The sequence below is a fragment of the Loxodonta africana genome, chromosome 25 (assembly GCF_030014295.1).
Source record: "Loxodonta africana isolate mLoxAfr1 chromosome 25, mLoxAfr1.hap2, whole genome shotgun sequence".
In the NCBI taxonomy this organism is placed as follows: domain Eukaryota; kingdom Metazoa; phylum Chordata; class Mammalia; order Proboscidea; family Elephantidae; genus Loxodonta; species Loxodonta africana.
In genome coordinates, this window is record NC_087366.1 from 23,548,025 (window position 1) to 23,574,418 (window position 26,394).

Here is a 26,394-nt window from a genome sequence, read left to right on the forward strand (position 1 = left end):
GGTAGCCGGGCACCATCTAGCTGTGCTGGACTCAGTCCGGTGGAGACTGTGGTAGTTGTGGTCCATTAGTCTTTTGGACTAATCTTTCCCTTGTGTCTTTGGTTTTCATTTTCCCTTGCTCCAGATGGGGTGAGGCCAGTAGATTATCTTAGATGGCTGCTCACAAGCTTTTAAGACCCCAGACACTACTCACCAAAGTAGAAGGTAGAACATTTTCTTCATAAACTGTTACACCAATTGAGCTAGATGTTCCCCAAGACCATGGTTCCCACAGCTCTAAGCCCAATAATTTGGTCCCTCAGAGAGTTTGGATGTGTCGGTAGAGCTTCCATGACCTTGCCTCAGACAAGCTGGCTGGCTTCCCCAAGTATATATACCATCTTACCCTTCACCAAAGTTACTAGTTATCTATTGTGGTTTTTAGCTTATTTTAATTTTTGTATCTAAGGTGTGTTTCTTGCAGGCAACATATTGATGGGTCATGTTTTTTTTAATCCATTCTGTTACTGTCTCTTGACTAGTGCATTTAACCCGTTTACATTCAACGCGATTATCGATAGGTATGAATTTACTGCTCTAATTTTATTGCGTTTTTGTGCGTGTGTGTCGTGTTGACAGTTTCTTTGTTCTGCTTACTTTTCTGTACTGAGTTCTTTTTGCTCATGGATTTTCTTTTCATTCCCTTCATTGTTGCTGATTTTGTCTTTACTGAGCCTTTATGGTTTTCTTCATTTTTATTTTGCTGAGTAGGCACATTAATATTCTTTGTGGCCATCCTGAAATTTACCTTTATCTTCCTAAGTTTAAAACAGTCTACTATATCTTCATATTGCCTTGACTTCCTCTTCAAACAGAAGTTTTGTAACTACGCCATGTATGCTCTCTTTTTATTTTGAAGTTGTCGTAATTTACAGGTTGACATCCCTGGCCCCTGTTTTTAGCCTTGTAGCCTTTCTTTGTTTTTGAGAATTCTTTATCTGGGTTGGTATCTGGGTGATGCTGTCATGTGCCTTAACTTCATGTTGTTGTTTGAGGTTGTTAGTTCTCTGTATGAAGGATTCTCTTTAATATTTCTCGAAAGGTTGGTCTGGTTTTTACAAATTCCCTTAATTTCTATTTATCTGGAAATGTCCTAATTTCACCATCGTATCTGAGAGACAATTTTGCTAGATATACAATTCTTGTTTGGCAATTTTTTTTCTTTCGATGTTTCATATATATCATCCCATTACATTTTTACCACTATGGTTTCTGCTGAGAAATCAGAGTTTAGTCTTATTGGTTTGCCTTTCTATGCTCCTCACCCAGGATCACTGTTGGCTTTGTATCAAGATGGCCATGCTGTGCTGAGTCAGCTGGCCAGGCCCCTCTGTTCTGTATCTCTCCTCGTTTGCTGTTTTCAATCAGTTTCTTCTTCTAATTGGCATTCAATTTAATTCTTTATCCTTTCATTTGATGTTCAGGGTTCCAGGATTGTCATTTTTATCTGTTTCACTTGGTTTCTTGGGTCTTTGCTGTCAAGGGATAGCAAAGTATGTCTGACTAAGTCACCATTTTCTGGCTGTCCTCATTACTATTTTTGCAACTTTTCTGTAAGTGTAAAATAATTTAAAAATCAAAATGAAATTTTAAAGTGAAAAAAAATGTCCTCTTCTAACCAAGGCGTGGTCAAGTGGTCTAAGATTGGTCAAATACACCCACCCAGGAGCCTGAATAACTGAATCTTAACTGGAGATTTTCAACACAGAAAACAATAGGTACTGAGGCATCACCATAATGGCACCCTGAAGAGGTGATTCCCCAAGATCTGCCTTAGATTCTAATATTTCTGAAGTCTGGTTCTTCAAGCTTTTCTTTCAATTCTGTAATCTTGTTCCAATCTTCCTGTAATAATATTTTCATTAACTAGATGGTGTCTTACTCAAGTATTAACCACCACTTAGAAGGCCCTACCAGACTCCAGAGTCCAAATCCTCAAAGTCCAACTCAAATGTTATCTTCATAAAAACTGTCCTGCTATTTCCAGTGAAAATAAATCCCCTCTACTCTTGAGTTCCCTCTGTTCAGCGCTTGCAGTTTCCCAGAATTTCCAGAGCCATACTTTTCACATGGAAAACATAGTTAAACATTTGTGGGGTAAATGTGTTGAATGCCCATAATTTATCATCTAGATTTTGAAATTTCTGAAATGGCTATGGCCATTTTGTTATATAAAGCTACAGCAATGACCTAGGTCATTTCCATTCAAAAAATTTCAATCTCAGTGTCTTAGTCTGGGTTCTCTAGAGTGGTAAAACCAGTGAAGCATATATATAAATATATATAAAGAGATTTATTTCAAGGAAATGGCTCATGCAATTACAGAGGCTGACAGTCCCAAATCTGTGGGTAAGGTGGCAGGCTGGAGGCTTCTCCTGGCTCATGTGGTTGCAGGAGCTGGCAAACCCAAAATCTGCAGGTCAGGCCGCAGGCTGCTGGCTCATGTCCCAAGAACTGGAGGTTAGAGGATGGCGAGGTGAATGAAGGATTGAGAAAGAGCAAGCTTTGCCAGAACATCCATATATATTGGATGCAGACCACAACCCTAAGGAAGCTCCCCATTCAACTGATTGGTTGCTCACATCAGATCACAAAATGGAGGATGATTACATAACGTCTGCGAAACTACTGAGAATCATGGCCTAGCTAAGTTGACACATAACCTTAACAATCACACCTAGAGACCAAACACAAAAAAAGACTGGTAAATTTGACTGCATACTTTTTTTTTAACTTTACTTGACAAAAACCACCAAAAGTAAGTACAAAAGGTAAATCAACAAACTGAGAAAATACATTTTCTAATCCTATCACTGACAAAGAGATAACTTCCTATAAATTCCTTCTATAAATAAGAAAAAAGCCATTAATCAATAGAAAAGTAAGCAATTCCCAAAAAACGAAATAAATATAGTTCTTAAGCATATAAAAACATGTTCACATACACACACACACTTAAATAAATGCAAATAGATTTCAAGCAAATGAAAACATAGTCACTGTTGTACACAGTAAGAGAAATGTACATTAAAAATCCCAGAAGTACCATTTTTCATCCATCAAATTGGCCAAGACAAAAATACTTGATAACACACTGTATTGGCAAGGAGAAACAGGCACTGACATTCATCTTATACATCCTAGTAATGTACCTTTTCCCCCTTTTTTTTGTTATTATACACAATTCTGCACCTTGGTTTTTTTTTCACTTAACTCTTTTAGAGATCACTCCATGTCAGTAGATAATGAGCTTTTTTTCCCTTACCACATAGGATTCCATTGCATGTATATACCATTATTAACCTCCTATTGATAAACATTTTCAGGTTGTTTCCAATTTTTGCCATTACAAACAATACTGCAATTAGTATTTATGCCAATATGCCCAAAGCCAGAAAATATATCAGATAATTATGTTTCATGGGAAGGTCCAGAGGATACACCAAGGCCACCAGGAGTCACTAAGAGGGCTGGCAAGAAGGGCACCAGCATCACTAAGGGGTTTAATGGGCTTTAGGACAAGGGCAGATAGGAGGAGAAGCAATTACAATATTAAGTTCACTGATAACAAGGGGAGATAATAGGACCCCCTCCCACCAAAACAAAAATAGAGGCCAGATGATAGTGCTTAACTATCAAAAGTCAGGTGTCTGCAAACGTGTAATGTACAATACAACTGGAGTGGCAGCCAAGGAGACCTGATCTGCTAAGAGTTATGGAGATGATTAATAGAACACAATGTCCCTAGGGGCAAAATAGATAAGCAGGCAACAAGGATACTACTCAACTTGTGCCATCAGGAGAAATAACGAATGATCTTGACGCTGAGAGCAATCAATATAAAATCTATATTCCTGTCTTAGTTAACTAGTGCTGCTATAACACCAACACCACAAATAGATGGCTTTAACAAACAAATTTATTCTCTCACAGTCTAGAAGGCTAGAAGTCCAAATTCAGGGTGCCAGCCCTAGGGAAAGGCTTTCTCTCTGTGTCAGCTCTGGGAGAAGGTCCTTGTTATCAATCTTCCCCTGGTCTAGGAGCTTCTCAGTGCAGGAACCCCAGGTCCAAAGGACATGCTCTACTCCTGGCATTGCTTTCTTGGTGGTGTGAGGTCCCCACATCTCTCTGCTCACCTCTCTCTTTTATATCTCAAAAGAGATTTACTTAAGACACAATTTAATCTTGTAGATTTTGAGTCTGCCTCATTAACATAACTGCCTCTAATCCTGCCTCATTAACAATACAGAGGCAGGATTCACAACACACAGGAAAATCATATCAGATGACGAAATGGTGGACAATCACACAATACTGGAAATCATAGCTTAGTCAAGTTGACACGTACTTTGTGGGGACACAATTCAATCCATAACATTCCACCCCTTGGTCCCAAAAATTCACGTCCTTGCCACATGTAAAACATATTCACCTCATCATATCATAGCAAAAGTCTTAATTCAACTCCAAGACCAAAATCCAAAAACTCTTCATCTGTGAAATCTAGAATACAAGTTATCTGCTTCTAAAGTACAATGGTAAAATAGGCACAAGGTAGACATTTCCATTACAAATTGGAGAAACTGGAGGAAAAGATGGCATAACAGGTACCAAGCATGTCAGCAGAACGTATTACATTTATTCTCAAGGTTTGAAAATAACCCTCTGTTCTCTAGGACCATTCAGGCAATGGCCCTATCCTCCAGACTCTGGGTATTAGCCACATTCTCCAGATTCTGAGTAGAGGCCCCTCAGCCCTGGGCCTCAGCTCTGCCATCCAGGACAACTGAAATAGCAACTCTGCTCCCTTGAATTTGGGCAGACCCCTTCTCCTAGTCCACCTGAGTGGCAACTCCACCCTTTGAGACCCCAGAGGTCATGGCCCTACCCTTTGAGACTGAGGTAGCTCTGCTTCTCGTGTTCCTTGTCTCTTCAGCTTCTGCATCCTGGTTCCTTGGCCTCTTAGCCCCTAGTGCCTCACTGCCCTTGTTTGCCCTGCTGGGGCAAGCGTTCCAAAGCTGTTCGGCTCCACCAATAAGTGCCTGGTGGAGCTCCACTCCACCAGTAAACTTCAGCTGGAAGGCACTCAGCTCTCTTGCTCCGTGGGTCACTTCCAGTGCCGTCTTGCACTGGTCTCCTGGGTCTGGTACTGCCATCCCTCTGCTGCTGCCGTTTCTCTGCTGCTGCTTCTCACCATCTGTGCAGCCTCCAGTATAACAGCTCTCCTCACTTCCTCCTGTAGTCCTCACTAGAATTGTCTTCAATGTCCATAATTCTACCACCAGTCTCTTCAAGGCAAGCTAGGCCTTTACTATTAGGCACTTTAAAATTCTTCCAGCCTCTATTCATTCACAGGTTCGAAACCTCTTCCACACTGTAGGTATCTATTAGAGTAGCACCCCACTCCTGGTACCAAATGTCTTAGGGTGACTTCTCTACAGAAGCAAAATCAGTGAAGCATATAAATATAGAGAGAGATTTATATCAAAGAAATGGCTCATGCAGTTGTAGAGACTGGAACATCCCAAGTCCATGGGTCAGGATAGAGGCTTCTCCTGATTCACATAGTCACAGGGGCTGGCATAACCCAAGATCAGCAGGTCAGAGAGTAGGGCTCTTGCTCACAGGCTGTGAAGATCAATGAATCCCATGATCGGCAGGCAAGATTACAAGTAAGCTGCTAGCCCAAGTCCCAAGAACTGGAGGTCAGATGAACAGAAGCCAGTGGTAGGATCAAGAGCTAGCAAAAGCCCATGAGCCTTGCCAGAATGTCCACTCAAATTTGATACACACCACATGCCCAAAGACTCTCCTTTTCAACCTAATGGCTACTCACAGCAGATCCCATCATGAAGGTGATCATATCATATGACTGCCAAGCTACATCATAACTGCCAAACCACTGAGAATCGTGGCCCACCCAAATTGATATACAACCTTAACCATCACAATCCCTTATGTAGTTTCCAAACCTAAGCTAGTTTTCAGATACAGAACTCACTAATGAAAGTGGGAGACTGGGTTACCAGGAGGAAAGACCCAGAAACACCATGGCAAGTGTACACTGTAATATTCCCCCAATCCTCCCTCAAAGTGACCTACAGCCATTAACTAGGTAACCGTACACTAGGGAAAGGAGGAAATCCAGCATTTCAAAGGTTTTTTTTTTTTTTTTTTGGATACTAGGTTGAAGCTGGCCAGAGATCATGGCCCCATGTTGGAGTAGGAATATGTGGGGCCAGGTAATAAATATGGGTCCTGACCAAGGTCAGGTTCACAGTGGGTTTATTTAGTCCATATTCCTACCTGGTGGTCATACTCCCAGTCCCTCAATGTATAATTGGAATAGAAAAACTCCACATAGCCCTCAAATTAGATCCTTGACTTGTGGAATAAGAGCTATCATAGTGGGAAAAGGCCAAGTAGAAGCCTCATAAACTTTCTCCCTCCCCCCACCCCACCACAACACTGGCCGAGATAATAAATCAAAATTAATACATGTGTTTAAGGGCCCATTGATGAGGGGCATGACAGAGCATCTTATCCAAAGTAAAGTCAAATTATTGCATCTTTCATTTCCTACCACCAAGAAGGAAGCATGTATCTGATAGGCTTTTTGGGGTCTAAAAGCCGCATTTTTCACACCTGGTAACACGGCTCCAGCCGAAATACTAGGTGATATGAAAGACTGCCAGTTTTGAGGAGGCCCAGGACAGGAAAAGGGCTCTGCAATAGGTACAGGCTGCAGTGCCTGCTGCTTAGGCCATATGGCCTTGCGGACTCTATGGGATTCAAAATATCAGGTGGAAAAAGATGCCATGTGGAGTTTATGGCATGCTCCTATGGGACAACCAAAATGCAAATCCCTGGGTTTCTGCAACAAGGCACACCATCTACAGCAGAGAATTATACGTCTTTCGAGAAACAACTCCTGGCTTGCTACTGAGACCCAACTGAGGCCGGAGGCATGACCATGGGACATCAGGTGACCAAGCATCCAGAACTGCCCACCGTAAGCTGGGTTCTGTTAGTCATAAAGCTGGCAAGGCTTAGGAACAATCATAAGATGGAGGTGATACATCCAGGATCAAGAACAAGAAGAGCCAGACCTCTATGTCATTCATTATTTGTTGCATCAGCACCCCTCCCTCAGCTCACACCTATGACTATATGAAGAAATCCCTTACGGCCAGATGATAGAGAAGGAAAAAGCCCAAGCTTAGTTTTCGGGTGGAGAGACCCAGTATGTGGGTACAAGCCAAAACTGATGGCAGCTTCTCTTCAGCCTCACTCAGGGGTGACTTTGAAAGGAAGTGGTAAGGAAAAATTCTCCTAATGGACAGAGGTCAACCTGATGATCAACTGTGAGTGACGGAGAAGTGGCCTGAAGTTAGAATACATGAAGGATTCAGACCCCTCAGGGATGAAATCTGGATCATGTCTACCAGGTAAGCCACTGAAGGGAGCAGCAGTGGTAGGTAAGGATGAGGACAATTTCAACTCAGTATGGTCCTAGACCAGCTGTAGCAGTGAAGGCTATAGTTTGTCACACTAATCTTCCTCTTCAAAATTTCCCCTAGAAAGAAAAGCCCACGAATCCTGAAGGAACTGTATATGAAGCAGTGATATGAGCAGTGCAAGTGGTGGACATGAAGATGTGGCAACTAGAAAACTCCCTTCAAAGAATGACTTGTTGCCCCAGCTGCTGGGAGCGCTGTCAGTGGACAACTTTTAACTGTCAGCACCCTCAGGAATCACCTCACCTGCTGAGAACATTACCTAAGTTCGTACACTTCCTGTCTCTGCCATTCTGGCCTAATGCAGGACAACTTTGATGGGCCATTTCAGTTCCAGAGACCCCTGCGGGATTGACAAGTCTGTTGGACCTGCACTGCAGCTTCACTGTTTCCTCTACCCAATCCTGCTTCTTCCACTCTTTTCCACAGGTGTCAATCTCAAGGATACTCCCTAGTAAATATCCTGCATACTAAAATCCATTTCTGTGTCTGCTTCCTGGAGAGCCCAACCTGTGATAAGTACATAGAATATGAAAACAATAACAGCTTCTAATTGAAAAGGCTGCAGATAAACTGGTATCTTCAAAGGACAGTCAGAGTTTAAGTTAAAGCAAGAAGGTAAAGAAAGCATTGAAAGAAGGAATTGAGTACATAGGGAACTATGCTGATGAAAAACTGAATTCTAGAGGATACAGTGCAGGGATTTGGGAAAGTGGAGGAATGGAAGACTGAACTTGATTAGCGAATGTGCAGGGCCATATGGGGCAATCAGAATTCTGATGATAAATGGTTTGGGAGGCATGAAATTCTGGTGATGATCTAGATAAACAGGCGTGTACGGCAAGTGGAGGAGTCCCCGAGTGGTGCAAACAGTTAAGCATTAGCCAAAAGGTTGGCGGTTGGAATCCACCCACAGGTGCCTTGGGAGACAGGCCTGGCAATCTGCTTCTGAAAGATCACAGCCTTGAAAATGCTATGGAGCAGTTCTACTCTGAACACAGGGGGTCACCACACATCGGAATCAACTTGATGGCAAATAACAACAAGGCAAGTGGACATGTGGTCTTGGATGAAAATATGGGGTCCAAAGCCATCCCAAAGAATCTGCTTGATTACAAATCTGGAGACTCTCTGGATGGTGAACTACAGATCACCTATGAAATACCATTCATTTCAGGAAATAATAATCTGATGTGAGCTACAAACATGAATTAAATCTGATAGAAAGGCCCCAAACTTGCTCACGAATCTAAACAAACATACAAAAAAACCCATTGCCATCAAGTTGATTCCAATTCACAGCAGCCCACAAATCTAGAGACACTGTATTTCTGAGTTCACACTTGGTATGAGCTAAAAACCAAGAATACTCCAGACTAGAGGGTGTTTCCAATGTCTAGAACCAGGACAAAACTAGAATACCATTAGATTTGGGTACCCTAGGTTCTAGGATTGTACATTAAAATGCTTAAAATTCTTTAATTTGCTCAGCAAATACTTATTGAGCACATTGTAAGTGGCAAAAAATGCGCTAGATGAAAGGGACACAAAACTTTTTTAAAAATACAGACACAATTCCTATCATTGTGAAGTTTTCAATATAAAGGGATAGAGTCACAAATAAAACAAAAATGTGTAAGATGATGACTATTATGATAGTGAACAAGGTGCTAACACCTAAATACAGTCTAGACTGAGTCAGGGAAAGCCTCAGAAAATAGTGGCAACTAAAAAATGAACTAAAAATTGAATTGGATTTAGCAAGTAAACCCCATACTTAGGAAAAGTATTTCAGGTAGAAAGAAACAAGTCACCACAAGGTGACTTCAGTGAACTGAAAGTTTAATAAAGCTTAAGTATGGAGAATAAAGGTATTGAGATTGGAGGACTAAGTACAGGCCCAATCATGGAAAGCCTTGCAAGATACGCTAAAAAATTTGAGCTTTATTCTAAGGGAAGAAAGAATGGTTCTAAAGGTAGAGTGACTTTTTTTCCCTAATATTATTGTGGTAAAACATATAGAACATAAATTTGCCATTTAAACTATTTTTACTGTACGATTCAGTGACAATTATATTCATAATGTTGTACACCCTTGACCACTATCTATTTCTGATTCTTTCTCATCGCTCTAAAGAAAAACACAGTAACCTAAAGCAATAACTTTCCACTCTCCCCTCTCTCCTGCCCCTGGTAACCACTAACCAACTTCGGTCTCTTTGCATTTGCCTATTCTAGATATTTCATGTAAGGGGAATCACACAATGTTTGTCCTTTTGTATCTGGCTGATCTAGCTCAGCATATTTTCAAGGTTCTTTTATGTCATAGTATATATCAGAACTTTCTCTTTATGGCTGAATAATATGCCACTGTAACCATATACAGTGAAAACTGGGAGAGCGGGAACTCAAGGATACCGCTTCGTTTTTCTGGGTCTCACAAGTTTTCCACCTTTGACAGGGTACAGTCTTACCACTTTTCTGTAACTCGTTTTAGTGGAAAACATTTGAGCTTTTTTTCTCCACCTTACACAGGTTCTGGCTTTTGCAGATTTTACTGTATTATATTTTGCTTATCCATTCATCTGTTAAGGGGCACCTGAGTCATTTCCACTCTTTGGCTTTTGTGAATGCTGCTGCAATGTCCACTGGTTTGAGTTCCTGCTCTTATGTTTTTTGGCTATATAACTAGGAGTAGAATTGTTGGGTCATTTGGCAATTCTATGTTTAACTTTTTTGTGGAATTGCCAAATTTTCCACAGCAGCTGCACTACCAGTAAGTAATGCATAAGAGTTCCAATTTTTCCACATCCTTGTCAACACTTGTTATTTTCTGGTTTTTTCTGATAATAGCCATCCTAGGAGATGAGAAGTGGTATCTTATTGTGGCTTTTATTTACATTTCTCTGATTACTAATGATGTTGAGCATTTTTTTCACATACTTATTGGTCATTTGTATATCTTCTTTGGAGAAATGTCTATTACAGTCCTTCCTCCATTTTTAAATTGGGCTGTCTTTTTATTGTTGAGTTGTAAATTATTTATATATTCTGGATATTAAATTCTTAACAGATATGATTTCCAAATATTGTCTCCCATTATGGAGGTTGTCTTTTCGCTTTCTTGATAATGTCCTTTGATACACAAACGTTTTTAATTTTGATGAAGCCTAAGTTGTCTATTTTTTCTTTTATTGCTTGTGTTTTTGGTGTCGTATCTAAGAATCCATTGCCAAATCCAAGGTCATAAAGATTTATCTATGTTTTTTTCGAAGAGTTTAATGGTTTTAGCTCTTATACTGGAGTGACATTTTAAGTGCCTTTTTAGAATGATCATAATAGTTGCAGTATGATGAAAAGGAGGGTGGGGGGCATGATTTGAAGGTAGTGTCATCTGGCAGCCAATGTGGCATACAAGCTGATGTTGGCAACAGGTCAATTCTAGTACCCTAGGAGGATTCTGAAATATACAACCTTGACCATAAAACATTTTTAAGGGTGCATATTGCTAGTAAGGAGCCCTGGTGGTGCAGTGGTTAAGGCGCCACTGCTAACCAAAAGGTCAGTGGTTCAAATCCACAGCTGCTCCTTGGAAATCTTATGTGGCAGTTCTACTCTGTCCTACAGGGTCTCTAAGCGTCAGAATCAACTTGATGGCAATGGGTTTACTGCTAGTAAAAACTACTTTTTGTTATTGCTGTGCTATGCTATGATATTCTGGCTCTGTTGTATATGCCCAAGAGAGACAGCTTAGATCTTTAATTCCTACTCCTTGTGCTTGTTCCTCTGTTTCACCCTATCACGAGCTTGAGATAATCACAAAGATCTTAAAAGCTGTTCTCAGGATGGTGAGTGATTAGTTTTTATCACACCGATAAACACTGGAGAAGTTGGCCAATATAACTGTATTAGCTAAAAAAATAGTGAATTATTTCATATATATATTAGGGTTGCTATAAGTCAGAACCAACTCAACAGCAAAGGGTTTGGTTTTGGGTTTACATATAGACACACACACATATATGCACACATACACATACCTTTCTAAAGGAAATGTTGGCTTGGTAACTGTCATTGAAATTTTCTCAAAGAGTTGTTTTAGGAGTCTTTCATATTTCTATTATTGAATTATTAGGTATCTTATATTTAGGGAAAACAGACATGCTTTATCTGTTGGAGTATAATTTTTCATTAAAAAATAGTTATGGATATGTTTTATTTCCTAATTACACTCTTGCAAATCGCCAGCATTCGTTTCTCTGGAAAATCTATATTTAAAAAAGAGAAACAGAAGAACTTTGATTCTTTCATTGTTGTTAGTTGCCATCGAGTCAGCTCCAACTTAGGTGACATATGTGTGCAGCAGGGCTGCATCTTTTTGCTTCTTAGCTATAACATAAAAACTGGATTTTATTAGACTTTTATTCTTCATCCCATTCTCCAGCCCTCAGACTATCAAACTGAGTTCAAATTTTTCTCCATGACATCCTTGGTTGAGTTACATGGATAAACAAGCATGTCTTTTATCTAAACATATTCCCTGACAGGGAATGAGGTATTTCAGAGAGGCTGTTTTCCAAATAACTGAGGTATACTTTTTAAGGTAATAAAACATTGAGTCTTTCTAAAACAGATTAAAACTTTTCAGCCTTTCAAAACAGAATATATTTAACATAATATACAATCTTTCCTTGATAACGTGGCTTATGAACGTAGAAGTTTCTTAAGGACTGTCGGGTTATATTTCTAAAGCCTAACGTATTGCTGGCCACACGGTAAGCCCTTGTGTGTACTGGATACCCTCTTTTGGGCAGAGAGGTTGGAAAGTGCTTTTCCAGACCCCCTTGAAACTGAAGTTCTGGGTATGAATTCAATTCCACAAATCAGGTGCACTCTTGCAAGGTTTGGAGGTAGAAGTGAGGCAAGAGCCATTTTTCCTGCCATGTTTTAGCTGATTCTGCCAGCAACATCACGGAAATGTGACTTTTCTAAAGTAGCATTCCAGGATCCATTCTCCCGCTACCCAGGTTTAGAGAGGCAATGCAGCACCAGCAACAGCAGTGACAGCTTCTTGAGTTCAGCTTTCTGATCCTGGGATCACAGCTAAGGGGGTGTTGTAGACAGAATTATGTCCCCCCAAAATGTGCGTCAACTTGGCTAGGCCATGATCCCCAGTATGGTGTGACTGTCCACCATCTTGTCATCTGATGTGATTTTCCTATGTGTTGTGAATCCTGCCTGTATGATGTTAATGAGGCAGGATTAGAGGCAGTTATGTTAATGATGCAGGACTCAATCTACAAAATTAGGTTATATTTTGAGTCCATCTCTTTCGAGACATAAAAGAGAGAAGCAAGCGGAGAGATGGGGGACCTCATACCACCAAGACAGCAGCACCAGGGGCAGAACACATCCTTTGGACCCAGGGTTCCTGTACTGAGAAGCTCCTAGACCAGGGGAAGGTTGATGACAAGGACCTTTCCCCAGAACTGACAGAGAAAGAAAACCTTCCCCTACAGCTGGTACCCTAAATTTGGACTTCTAGCTTAGTAAACTGTGAGAGAATAAACTTCTATTTGTTAAAGCCATCCACTCGTGGTATTTCTGTTATAGGAGCACTAGATAACTTAATTGGGGGTATATATTTTTTATTGCAATATAATTCAATAAATAATCATAATTCACCTTTTTAAAGGGTAAAATTCAACATTTTTTCATATAGTCAGAGTTGTACAACCATCACCACTGTCTAATTCCAGAACATTTTTATCATCCAAAAAAGAGCCTCCTTATCCATTAGCAGTCACTCCCCATTCCGCCCTGGCCCCAGCCCCTGGAAACCAGTAATTTACTTCCTGCCGCTATGAATTTACCTATTCTGGATAGTTCATGTAAATGGAATCATATAACATGTGGCCTTTTGTGTCTGTAATCTTTCACTTAGCATGATGTTTTCAAGATTCCTCGATATTGTAGCATGTATGTATGTACTTCATTCCTTTTTATGGCTGCATAATATTTCATTATTCAAATTCGCCCAAAGGCGTTTAGAAGAAAATCCTGGTGATCTACTTCTGAAAGATCACAGCCACTGGAAACCCTATGGAACGAATTCTACTCTGACACACATAGGATCACCATGAGTGAGAACTGACTCCATGCAACTGGTTTTTTGGTTTTGGTATAGATACACCACATTTTGTTTATCCATTGATCAATCAATTGGTTGTTCCTATTTTTTGGCTGTTATGGATAATACCACTATGAACATCCAAGTACAAGTTTTTGTGTGGATACATATTTTTAATTCTTTTAGCTACGTACCCAGGAGTGGAATTGCTGGGTCACATGTTAACTCTATGTTTAACTTTTTGTGGGGCCACAGAACTGTTTTCCAAAAGGGCTGCACCATTTTACATTCCCACCAGAAATGTATAATTCTAATTTCTCCACATCCTCACCAAGGTTTGCCCATCCTTTTGGTTATGGCCATCCTAGCGGCCATGAAGTGACTTTGATTTTCATTTCCTTAATGATTAATGACGTTGGGCAACTTTCCACGTACTTATTGGCCATTTACATATCTTCTCTGAACCAGTGTCTATTCAAAGAGTATACTTTTGAACTCATACTTCTTGTGGCAGCCTTATTCCCAAAGGCACTGCTTCCTTTAGCCCTTCCAACAATTTGTAAATACCTAATTTCCTAAATTCAATTCTTTCCTGCTTAAAATATCTAGAGTGTTTTATTTTCAGCATCGAACTCTGGTGATAGAGCCCTCAAAAATATTACTCTGAGGATATTAGTTTGGTTGTTTCTTATTTTACTGCTGTGCTCTGGATAGTAACCTGAGGTTGCTGGACAAGTTACCTCTTGTTAAACTATGCTATTAACTGTGTATACGTATATTTGTTTTTTATTGCTGCCATAACAAATTAACACAAAGTTAGTGCCTTAAACAACACAAATGTATTATGTTACAGTTCTGTAGGTCAGAAGTCCAACATGTCCAAGTCTCACTGGTTGGGACTGTGTTCCTTTCTGAGTACCCTAGAGGAAGATGCATTTCCTTGCTCATTTGGGTTGTTGGTAGAATTCAATTGTTTATGGTTGTAGGACTGAGACCCCTATTCCCTTGCTGTTGTCAATGGAAGGCTATTCCCAGGTTCTAGATGCCACCCACATTCCTTGGTTAAAGACCTCCTTCCATCATCTTCAAAGCCAGCAACAGCAGGTCAAGTCCTTCTCAAATTTCAAATCTCTCCTCCTTCTTTTGTCTCATCTGTCTGACCCTCTCTTCTGCCTTCCTCTTCCACTTTTTAGGACTCATGTGATTAGACTGGGCCCACGATGATAATCCAGGATAATCCCCCCCATCTCAAGGTCCTTAACCGTAATCACATCTGCAAAGTCCCTTTTCTATGTAAAGTAATACATGCACACTTTCTGGGGATTATGGTGTGGATATCTTGGACAGGGTGAGCATTCTTATGCCTACCACAATATGGACCTTCACATTTAAAACGTTCCCAGTCAGAAGTCATTTGACATTAAAATTTTCATGACAACTTACTGCCACATCCATAGGCTGGTAATTATTTTTTTCAAAGTACTTCAAACATCTCATATTTACTAATTATTACTATTAATCATTATAACCATGATATGAAGGCATAAAAAAATATACAGATACTTTATGACACTAAAGACCCTAGGCCAAGTTTATGCCACTTTTTCTAGCACTGACACAGCTGAGTAATTACACCTTATAATTAAATAGCACTTTATAGTTTTACAAGTGTTCTCATATCCCTTAACTCATTTGTGCTTCATAATATCCCTGGAGTTACAAAAAATGGGGCAAGTCTTTCATTATTTCACATAAGAAAATGGAACTTCAGAAAGGCTACTGCTTACCCAAGTATGGTAAGTTTAAATATTTCTTTCAAATGAAGTGACATTTAAGAAAGGGGTATGCAGGGAGTAAATTGATAAATGGGCTGTACTTAGAAAATGGTCAGGTCACAATCTTCCTGGGGAAAATGCTGACATTTAGAATATTTTGGGGAAGGATATAAAAACAACAAATGGTATTTTAGGCTTTGATCTGAAACAGGGTAAGGGTTCAGTTTGAAGAGAACCTGGAATTACACACTTGCTCTTGAAGGTTTTCCACATTATGAAGCTACAATACCTTGCTCTTTCCTCTCAAATGTACAAAGAAAAGATATATATACAGATAAAATACATATTAAAGGCATCTGACCTGTCTGATCTTGTCCGTTTTAGTACAACAAGGGATAGGAGGGTATAGGAATAAGTACACAAAGGCATGCAAACAACAAATTTAAGCAAACCAGAGGTATGCAGAGCCAGAATCTATTGCCACCCTACTGATAATGATCATACACAGATTGTATTCTGATTCATCAAAGATACCGCGAGCTATCAAGTCCATGTTTCTATGATTTTTCCAATCCTCCCCGCCCCTCAAGGAACTCACATACAATAAGAAAATGACATAGTGTTTCTTTCCTCTTTTCCTCTGAATGTACTCCCACTATCCTCCTCCTTTACCTTCCAGCTCCTGTTAGGGAGACAGGATGGTCAATCAGGTATTTGAACTTGTTCCTCCGAACAGGGTGATGCCAGACATGGTCTATAGGGCGCAGAAGGCCACCCTAGGAAAAACCAAAAACACATAAATACACAGCAGAGGGCGCTCTAGTCAAATGAAATCTATTTTTAATAGTTTTGAGTATTTACATTAAGGGCATCTAGATACTCTATGGAAAAAAGAGCAAAATTCTTATTCCATACTATGGAGAAAGCCTGAAACTAGAACAGTTCTAGAGTAAAAGAAAAACATCAACACTAAGAGAGTGCAAATGATTGCTAATGAGTTGTGGAAGAAGCCCTGGTGGCTCAGGGGTTAAGCACTCAACTGCTAATCAAAAGGTTAGCAGTTCGAACCCACCCAGAGGCACCTCAGAGGAAAGGCCTGGCAATCTATTTCTGAAAGGTCACAGCCTTAAAAAAACCCTATGGAGCAGTTCTACTCTGCATATATGGGGTGGCCATGAGTCAGAAATGACTTGACTCAATGGCAACTAACAACAATGATTTTTTTTGTAAATTGACAATAAAAACAGACTAAAATACTCAGGCATTTACCTTGGAAATATATAGTCACACAAAAGATTTTAGTTTTCAATCTAGGAAATTTAAAAATACGTTTTTAAGACTATCTGGAGTATATAATGCATGCTCACTAAATACTAAAATGAATATCAGAAAGGTGAATGTTCTCAAGTACTTCACACATATATATATATATATATATATATACATACATATATATATATATATATATTTACCTTTGGGGTTTTACTTTTCTTAGGAGGCAGTAAGTTTTCAGGACAAGGACCAGCACTGGCTGCATAGGTCAGAGAAAGAAGAACTTCCTCAGGTATGAACTCATTCTGGAGGAAAGTAGGAAGGGGTTTTGAGCGATCCACCATATTTTTTTTCTCTCTCAGTTCAGGAAGTCCTGAGAAAGTAATGGAAAAGAAAAGCTCTTACCACAGTATTTTGGAGAGTTAGATGGAGTTTCCCAGCCTGCCTCATCAATCCCATCTATGTTTCTAACAGAGAGAAACACTGCTTCTAGTTGACAAGAATAGTAACACAATGTTTAAAACACAGATGATCATCTAGTCGAGAAAAATGAACATATTCCCAGCCCTACTCACACATCAGACCCGGGTTCAAAAACTCAGATAAAAAGATGAACCTCCGTTAGCCCAAATTCAAGGTTAAAATTTAAACTCACTTCGCTTGCTCAATTAACCAGGATAGGCTTAAAATGATGGGAATACATATTTTCCTATGAAAATGACAAAAGAAGGCTCCACTCCTTCAAACTGTCAAGTTATTTAGTAATTTTTACTATATATGTCCAAAGGAAAGAACGATCACATTAAATTGTGGCATTTATCGAGTGAAAGGGATTTGAGTTGAGTTTCAAAATAAGACTACAATTGGGATAGCTGGAAATGAAGAGGGAAGACATTCCAGGTAAAGTGGAAAAACCTGAGCAAATTAGTGGAATAAGAACAATACAAAGTTTGACTAGGGCAGAAAGTTATAAAGGTAGGGTTAATGTGGGAAAAGGCCTCCTGTAAGTCAAGTATAGTTGGGTTGTCACTTGTTCTTAAAAAACTCTCCACTAATCTATGCCCCTCATGTATTATTGTTTACATTAATTTCTGTAAGAAAGTATCAGACTTAGATCACCATCTAAGGTTCACGTACCAAGTCTCTATCCCTGGAGAGCTTGGAATGGAGTCAGGTTATCAAAGAAAATGGAAAAAAAAAGAGGAGTGGGGGTAGAGGTTTAGTATAATCTTCCCCAAAAACAAGACGATGAGGTTGGAGAAAGTTTTAGCCTAACAGGGTTAGGGACAAGTACAGCTGAATTCTTTTTCTCGTACAGATCTGCATTTATCTATATGTGAACGAAAACCTTAAGTAAAGAATTAATCTCATTTTGAAAGATTACTAAATCTTACCTAAATTGGACTGTTGTACTAGGTTGCATGTTGTTCTCTTAACTTTACTATTTTTAAAAGTTCTTTAAGTCAGAAACCAGATACCAAAAAGTGCTGTTTCATTAGCGTAAAATCAGGTATATAAATAGGGTGAATTTAAAACCATATAAAACTCAGCAGCATTTGAAAAATTGTAAATTACAGACCAAGAGTAGCGAAACAACTAAAAACTATCGTAAAAGGAACGGCTTTTGATTTTCTTTAAACAAATGTGTTAGAAAACACTACCTAGTTAAGGCATTCTGAAATCTCAGATTAGAGAAAAAGGTGACTGGGTTGTGGTTTCTGTCTATGGCCGTGGTTTTTAATATCGGCGGGATCCTTGAAGACCGTTACCTCTTGTCTCTTCCTTGGAGGCAGATACTTTTAACTTTTTGCCCTCAGGCGTTGACAATGTGGATGGCGTTTTCGGGAGAGACATAATAAACAATGCCTCAATTACTCTATTTAATAATTTGAAATATTCCTCCGGAAAGGTAGCCTAGAAACAAATCAGCGCCATACTGGGACGTGAGGACTGCCACATTGTCCTGTAGGCAAAAGAAAAAAAAGACACCTATTAAGTGTTTAATATTGGGGTTTAGAATTCATCCAGCAAGTGTTTTTCCTCTTTTGGGAGACCTCTGTGTTCTCTCAGGTCGTCTGACACGACTAAGCAGCCTGTAGGTGTGTACGGGTCAGGCCCAGTCCGGGAAGGACACACCTGGCCCACGCCACGAGATCTCGGGCACCACCTAGTGGGCGCCCCTCGCTCCAGGCGCGTCTGCCGGTGTCACGACCCCGCCCCAGCCCCGCAGACAGCGCCGTCGCGCACACCCAGCTCCTCGGATTCCAGGGTTGGGCGGGGTTAGCACTGTTTCTGAATCAGAGGTGACGAGAAAGGGACACCTACAATCCGCACCCACAAATCGCGTTTCCCGCCAGGCAGCACCCGGCGTCGCCTTTTCCCGGAATGCCCGTCTGTAGTCATAGAAACCCAGGACCCGGACGCTTAGCAACCATCAATAGCGGCTGCCTTCAGCGGCGCCGGCAAAGGAGGGAAGTAACAAAAAAAATTCCTACAATCTCTCGGAGTTTCCATGCGTTTTAAGTTACAGCACAGGTTCAGTGGCAATATAAACTAAAAATGTCTAACCGGGCCATTCTCACAGAATCCGAAGGTGCCTCGATCGCGAGCGGCCGGCGGGGCGGTGCCAGTGCGCATGCGCTGGAGTGGCCCCGCCCGGCGCGGGAGGGGAGGGGCCCCGGAAACGAGGGCGGGTCCCTGTGGAGATGTTGGCAGCGCTCTGTTCCTTTTTGTTGTTTTGCATACTTTCCTAACAGACACGTTCAGGGGGAAATTGGATAATCTAAAACTCTGGGTTCCCATCGCTGGAGGCTTCATTGCGGCTGCTGTCCCGACCTTGGCATCTCGGTCCCGATTTCCCTGGACACTGAACCGCTGTCCTCTGCCGCCCAGCCCTGGAACAAACCAAAGGCATTCCTCGGTCGAGGAAATTTTTATGCTGGAGGCCAACCCCAACAAAATCATTGGGTCTTCTTGGCTCTAAAACCTGCTCTCAAGGAAGAATGCGATAAGCTCATTAGCACAGAGGAGCCCCTAACTGCCGCCACCAGGGATTATTTTTTTAAGAGAGCCTTAATGCCAAATGGAAACACTGGTGGCGTAGTGGTTAAGAGCTACGGCTGCTAACCAAAGGTTGGCAGTTCGAATCTGCCAGGCGCTCCTTGGAAACCCTATGGGACAGTTCTACGCTGCCCAGTAGGGTTGCTATGAGTCAGAAGCGACTGGACAGCCGTGAGTTCGGGTTTTTGGTTAATGCCAGATAACGAATGCTGGTGGAATTCAGGGTCTGCCTGCCCCTAATCTCAAAGATAAATTTGAGGAGGGAAGAAAACTTGGGTATCTTGTTCACTCGTCATATTCCTTAATACCAAGCACAGTGCCTGGCACAAGCACTTTGAATACATGACTGAAAGCCTGACAGTTCTGCTTTTGTGTTGACAGTCTTAAGGCTTTGGTTTTCAGATAATAGCAAAGAGAAACAACAGCAGAATCTCTATGACCCCTCAATTCTTGTAGTCGGATACCTTGGGTGTCTGAGCCTATCTCCCGTTACCCTAATTTTTCTCTGGATTTTCAAAAAACAAGTATTCTCATATAGCACTGTCTAGTTCATCTTAAAGATTGGTGATGGACAGAAGCAATGCACAAGTAGTGAAAGGTAATTTTCCCCAAAGTTTATTGCCTGCCTTCCTCCTCACCAGTTCTGTGACTCCACAGTATAGTTGGGAACCATAACCACATTACTGAACTTCAGAGATCCCAAAACTCCAGCTTCAGCTCATAGATGGTTTATCAAGCCTTCAGATACTAGAACAAAGTAATTCTTTTTTCACCTTCTTACCTAGTTCAGAAATCTAAAGATACAGAGGACATGGAGATAAGTGAACAGATTGAAGAGATACATAGAAAGGAAAATCTACAGGATTGGGAAAGTGATTGGATCTGTGGTGGAAATAAAAAGACATTAAAGATTATTTCTCATTTTCTCTCCTGTGCAACTGTCTAGTCATCGTGCCATTTACTGAGACTGGGAACAGAGGAGGAACAGCAGGCTGGAGGCAGCTTCGGAGGAAGTTCAGTTTAGGCCTTGTAGGCATATTGAGTTTGCAGTACCATTGCAACATCTGGGTATAAATGACAGGTATTTGATTATACACATGAGCTTGAACCTCAGCAAAGGTCTGGGCCAAAGGTGTAGAAGTATATAATCACAAGAAGAGACAAGAACATAAAAGCATTACAGTAAGACCATCACTATTGAAGAATTGCTACTCTTAGGAAACTTCGCTAGTAATTTTGAATTATACTAAGGAAATCCTAAGATGGACTAATGTAAAATATTAATGGCATCTTTGATGGAAAATACCACAACAAAATAGGACAAGCAGGTAAGAATTCTAAAAAATGTCAAGACATAAGAGTGAAGGTCAGTGCCACAGTTATAAACAGGGCTGTTTGTTGTTGGCATTGGCTGACTTCTGTGGCAGCCTAACACCAACTCAGCAGCAGGGTCACTCAGGGCCTTGAGTGGACATAACATCTCAGAAGACAGCCAGTCAGTGTGATCACAACCATGCCCTGAGTGGGGGAGGGAGCGGAAAGAGGGGACAGTGGGTGTGCTTTTGCATCTACCTTTTACCAACTCATTTTCTAAGCATGTGGTCAGGGATTATACACACACCTGCAGACATTTAAATAAAGCACACTAAACTCCCTGATGAAACCTGGGTGGAAAGTAGACTAGTATTTGGATTTACTATAGCTAAAAATGAAGGTATTAATAAAAGCAAATTTAGGTATGGCTCAGCCAAACCCTTTCCAGAGGATGAATCACTTCTAGTATAACTTCCACAAAGAAGGGCATCCTTAAAACCAGACGGTCTTGGTTTTTTGTCATTATTCAGTTCACCTCTCTACCCTCCTGATGCCGCACTGATGTGCCTACAGGAAGAAATATGCTTTTGTTTAGTTCACAAGTGTATCTTCAGTAGCCGGTACATGGTGATGATGCAGTCTGGGAGATACATCCTCTTCACTGTAAATTGGTCTTCTACAGAGAGTAAATGCTGATCACACCACGCTGATCATTACTGTGAGATTTATCATAAATTTGTAACTGGTATTCTAGTTTTATACATCAGAAGATGCATGTGCTTGATTAATTTACGCCCACACCAAACTAAGCCTAAAACCACGAGACCCTAAACTTTCATAAATTTGTCAAAAAAATAACACAAAACTGCCACATTGAGGCTTTGCCCTTAGTGGAAACGAAGTCACTTGGTCTAAGAAATAGGAGCACATTTAATTTCTGAAGGTGCTTTCCCCTCCTCACCCCACCTCTACTGCAGGAGTGCCACTAGACAGTGCTTCTTAGCATATTTTTGTCTCTAAAACTCTATCATCATGGTATTTGTGGAAAGAATGTTGCAATGTCAAGTACTAACCATAATAGATACATAGTGGGTTTGAGCCCTGGTTGGTCAGTGCTTAAGACCACCGTTGCAGTGGTTAAGCATTCCACTGCTAACCAAAAGATCAATAGTTCGAACTCACCAGGTGCTCCCTGGAAATCTATGGGGCAGTTCTACTCTGTCCTGTAGGGTCACTATGAGTCCGAATGGACTCGAAGGCAACAGTTTTGGTTTGATACGAGGATTGTTGGAGGGAGGGAAAGCAACCTATCTTGTTTCAAAACTGGTTTCCCCCAGTCTTGTCTTAAAAAGCACCCCTTTTCTGACCGACAGGTTTTTACCTTTCATTAGAAATCTACTCAATTGTTACCTTTTGGGGTGAGGGGAGTTTTCTTATAAAGATTCACTCGTATGTTTTAAAAGGCCAGCAGCAAAAAGAATCAAGCAGCAAATAATGAATGACCCATGATATGGAGAGGCAGTTGAAGAGCCAGTGTCACTTATTTTCTTGATGCAGATACAAAGTCACAAATGGGCCCCACCAGTTCTTTATAAGGAGCCTTGGTGGTGCAGTGGTTGAAGTGATCAACTGCTAACGGAAAGGTCAGCGATTGGAAACCACAAGCGCCCATGCAGAAGAATGTTGTGGCAGTCTGCTTCAGGACAGATTTACAGCCTGGGAAACCCTGTGGGGTCACTATGAGCTGAAACTGACTCAATGGCAGTGAGTTTGGTTTGGGTTTTATTTCTTTGTAATCTGAAACATAGCTCCCCCTCCATTAGCCTAGGCAAGAAAGTCCTGTTCCGTTAACTTGCCTTCCCTTTGGCTATGTGCAGCATATAAAGCTGCCTGATGATAAGACGAAAGCCTTCATGCACATGAACTATAAATACTTGTGTTTACAAATACAGTTAATACTGAATAAGCTTTAAGTTGCTTTTAAAATAACAGACAGTTTCTTCCAAATATATTTATTTACCATATTCTTCGCATATGCAGTATTTTCCCATTTTATATAATTTTCAGTTTAAAAAAATTTTAAATTAATGTTAATACAACGCATACCAAAGTCACAGTATCACTGATTAGACAAACTAAGATTTTACTGGGAAGAGAGGGGATGCAAGAGCTCAGGAAAAGAGCAGCCAAGCATTAGAACAGACATCTATTAAGAGAAAAACTTTTAAAACAATTTTGGATTTAAAAGACCCTCTGCTGCTGTCAGAACACCATGGATGAATGCATAAGCTAGAAAGGTACAGACACAGGAAACTACACTGGCCCAAATGGCAGTACCCTGACAGGGCCTGAGCCATCCCACCCAATAACTGGCACATCTGCATACAGGACTTCAAACTGTGTCTCTGAACTACTGGGCCCATGAGCTGTTTCATGTTTCAAAGGTGTATCACACAAACTGAAAGTACACCTAACCACTTCATTAACACAAACGAACCCAAATCCCAAACCCAGTGCCATCGAGTCGATTCCAACTCACAGTGACCCTACAGGACAGAGTAGAACTGCCCCGCAGAGTCTCCAAGGAGTACCTGGCGGATTCGAACTGCTGACCTTTGGTTAGCAGCTGTAGCACTTAACCACTATGCCACCAGGGTTTCCAATACAAACAAAAAAAATCTTCCAAGCATGGTGAAGTAACTGCTAGCTTAAAAGTTAGCACTCCACTGGGAATGACACGTGGACAGCAGAAACGTGAATGTAGTTAAGGAGGAAGAGGGCAGAAAACATTTAGAAAAAAAGGAGTACACAGGTGGTTTTAGATTCTTTTTTTGAACCATATCACTTGTAAAATTAACCCTTTTTCTTTTCCTCAACTCTAAATTAGCTATTATAAAGTCTTATTATATTTTATAAGAAAAAAATGGAAACTTTACTAAAGATTTAGTAGAATATATGTTATGCAGCATTCCTATGAACCTGAAACTTATTAATATTATTATTACTGTCTACTAATTTTCAAACTGGGCCTTAAATTCAGAGTGGGGGAAGATCATGCGGGTACCAAGCAAGTACGGACCGAGGCCCACTCTCCCCATCTCAGCCACTGTAGCTATATTTCATCTTTTATAAATTGGACTTAGTGTAAACATTTTATTTCAACAAAGGGTTCCAATATTATAATACCTGATAGAAACTTTATTGATGTTAGAAACTAACCAAATCCTTATATAGCTTCATAGATAACATTCATTTCATTCCTCAAAACATTTATGTTCTAGTTCCTTCAGTTTCTTAGCCATAAACATAGAGCCTAGAGATAATGAGGATACATGAAACAAAATCAAATGTTCAAGGCAGATCTTCAGCACAAGATCAGTAAACATTATCATACAAACTTTATTAAAAAGTATGAACTATCTTCCATTAAGAAATTTATTCTGCCTTCCAAGACTATAAGCATTGTTTACAATGGCAGAAATAGGGCCTCATTATGTTCCTTCCCCTATATAAATTCTAAAACCTAATTATAAATTATAGACTATTTCTAAACACTTGACTTAAACATCTAGGTAATACCAGAAATGCACTTCTTTTTAGAAGTTTACCACCCATACCCTAATGCTAAAACAGTAAATCTGAAAATAATTTTGGTGAGGTGGAAACATGAGTGCCTTGTTGAGAGGAAAAAAATTTCCCCTACTTCTTCTGCTTACAAATGTTGATGCCATGGACAAGTAAAAGCTGGCTCAATTTTCTATCAAATTCTAGCATATGGCAAGCAAATTCATCTAGGCAATTGCAGTATTACTAAACCACCAATAAACAAAAACTCATTTTTATCTCATTATCCAGGAATTAGAATAGAAGCATGTAAAAAATTTATCCCACACATAAAGCTACTAATAGACCAAGTTAGAGGTCTAATGAGAAAGTGAAGTGAAATACTTAGTTGTTCTCTTGGATAATACCCACAAAATAATGGTTACTACTATCAACAGCTCTTAAAGAAATTCTCATTACTTTTCAGAAAGAAAAATGTATTGTCCTGCAACTGAAAATAATTTCACACAGAATAGTAAAAATAAATAAATCTTCTTGAAACATATTGGCTAGTTTTTACTTGTTTGTTCAGAGTGTAGGTGGTGGTTTAAGAAGATTTTGCTAAAAGCAGCTAGCAATAAAACAGGCTATCAAACTTTGCTTCTTTCACAGAAAGTGGCTTTCCTTCAATTATTATGACAGTCTTGGCATTCTAAACAGTCTATGGTTCAACACGGTATCATTTGTTGTGGCTCAAAATCCTGGAGAAAAATATTACTAATAAAAAGGAAAATGAGAGTTTAAGAAAAACATCCTCAATCAGTCCAACAAGTACAGTATTCAGAATCATGAGAGTGACAAAGTCTTCTCATGAGAGTAAACATTTACAGTAATACTTAACAGAAATATAGATGCTAAAAATTCATTCTTCTTGACAACTGAAATTTTAGACAAAATCATTCTTGTTTCAAAAGACTGGCTTAGTAGTATTCAAGTCTTAGGCCAACCTGGTTTTCTCAGATCCCTCCTTATATTTAAAATGTAGTTATGAATTCAATTGATTTTTTTATTTTAACTTTTAAGAAAGATGGCAGAAATTTGATTTTTAATAAACTATATTAAATGCAGTTTTATTAGAAAGTTATGAGTCTGCTATAATGACAATATCACTGTACGAAATACTACCACTTGAGAACATATGGCATACTTTAAAAAAAAAAAAAACCTCCTTTGAGGTTAATTTTTGTCTCCTGAAGGATTTCATTTTTGAAAACTCCCTAAGCGTACCTGGATCAAAAGGTAGAGTGATTAAGCTGGGTACTTTGGGTCTGAATTAAGTTGTGAATATTAAGAACCTGTTTACCTTCTTGTTAGACTCCAACTGAATTTAAAGCAATTCCAGAAAGAGTTCCCAAAACATTTTGAATAACAAGAAGGCTATTAGAATAGCAAGACAGCGTTTCAAGCTGGCTGCTCCACATCATAATAATCATTTGGATACTCATAAGTGTCATGTCTTTGGATGAGAAGTTGAATTATATGGCCTCTGATATCCCTTCCAATGTTTAATCTTTATAAGTATAATCATACCTCATACATACAAAATAATTCCTATACACCTCACACTGTATTAGGAATAGGCGTCTTAATAACACAGAAATACCATGCAACAGAGTACGTTTCCTTGGAAGCAATCACATTTAATTTGTTTCACCTAAAAGTATTGTGCCATTAAAATATACAT

At 39.8% G+C, this 26,394-nt stretch overlaps 1 protein-coding gene across 1 annotated transcript in view; it reads right to left on the bottom strand.

The window, feature by feature from the left end:
* AXDND1 (axonemal dynein light chain domain containing 1) overlaps positions 1–26,210 on the bottom strand; it is a 190,812-nt gene extending 164,602 nt beyond the window's left edge. Inside the window, exons 1-3 of the mRNA XM_064276579.1 lie at positions 18,503–26,210; positions 16,934–17,106; positions 16,134–16,237 (exon numbers count right to left, since the gene is read on the bottom strand). Coding sequence (XP_064132649.1) covers positions 16,134–16,237; positions 16,934–17,106; positions 18,503–18,587 — 362 coding nt within the window. The 5' untranslated portion in view covers positions 18,588–26,210. The remainder of the gene's footprint in view (positions 1–16,133; positions 16,238–16,933; positions 17,107–18,502) is intronic.
* Positions 26,211–26,394: the final 184 nt, after the last annotated feature.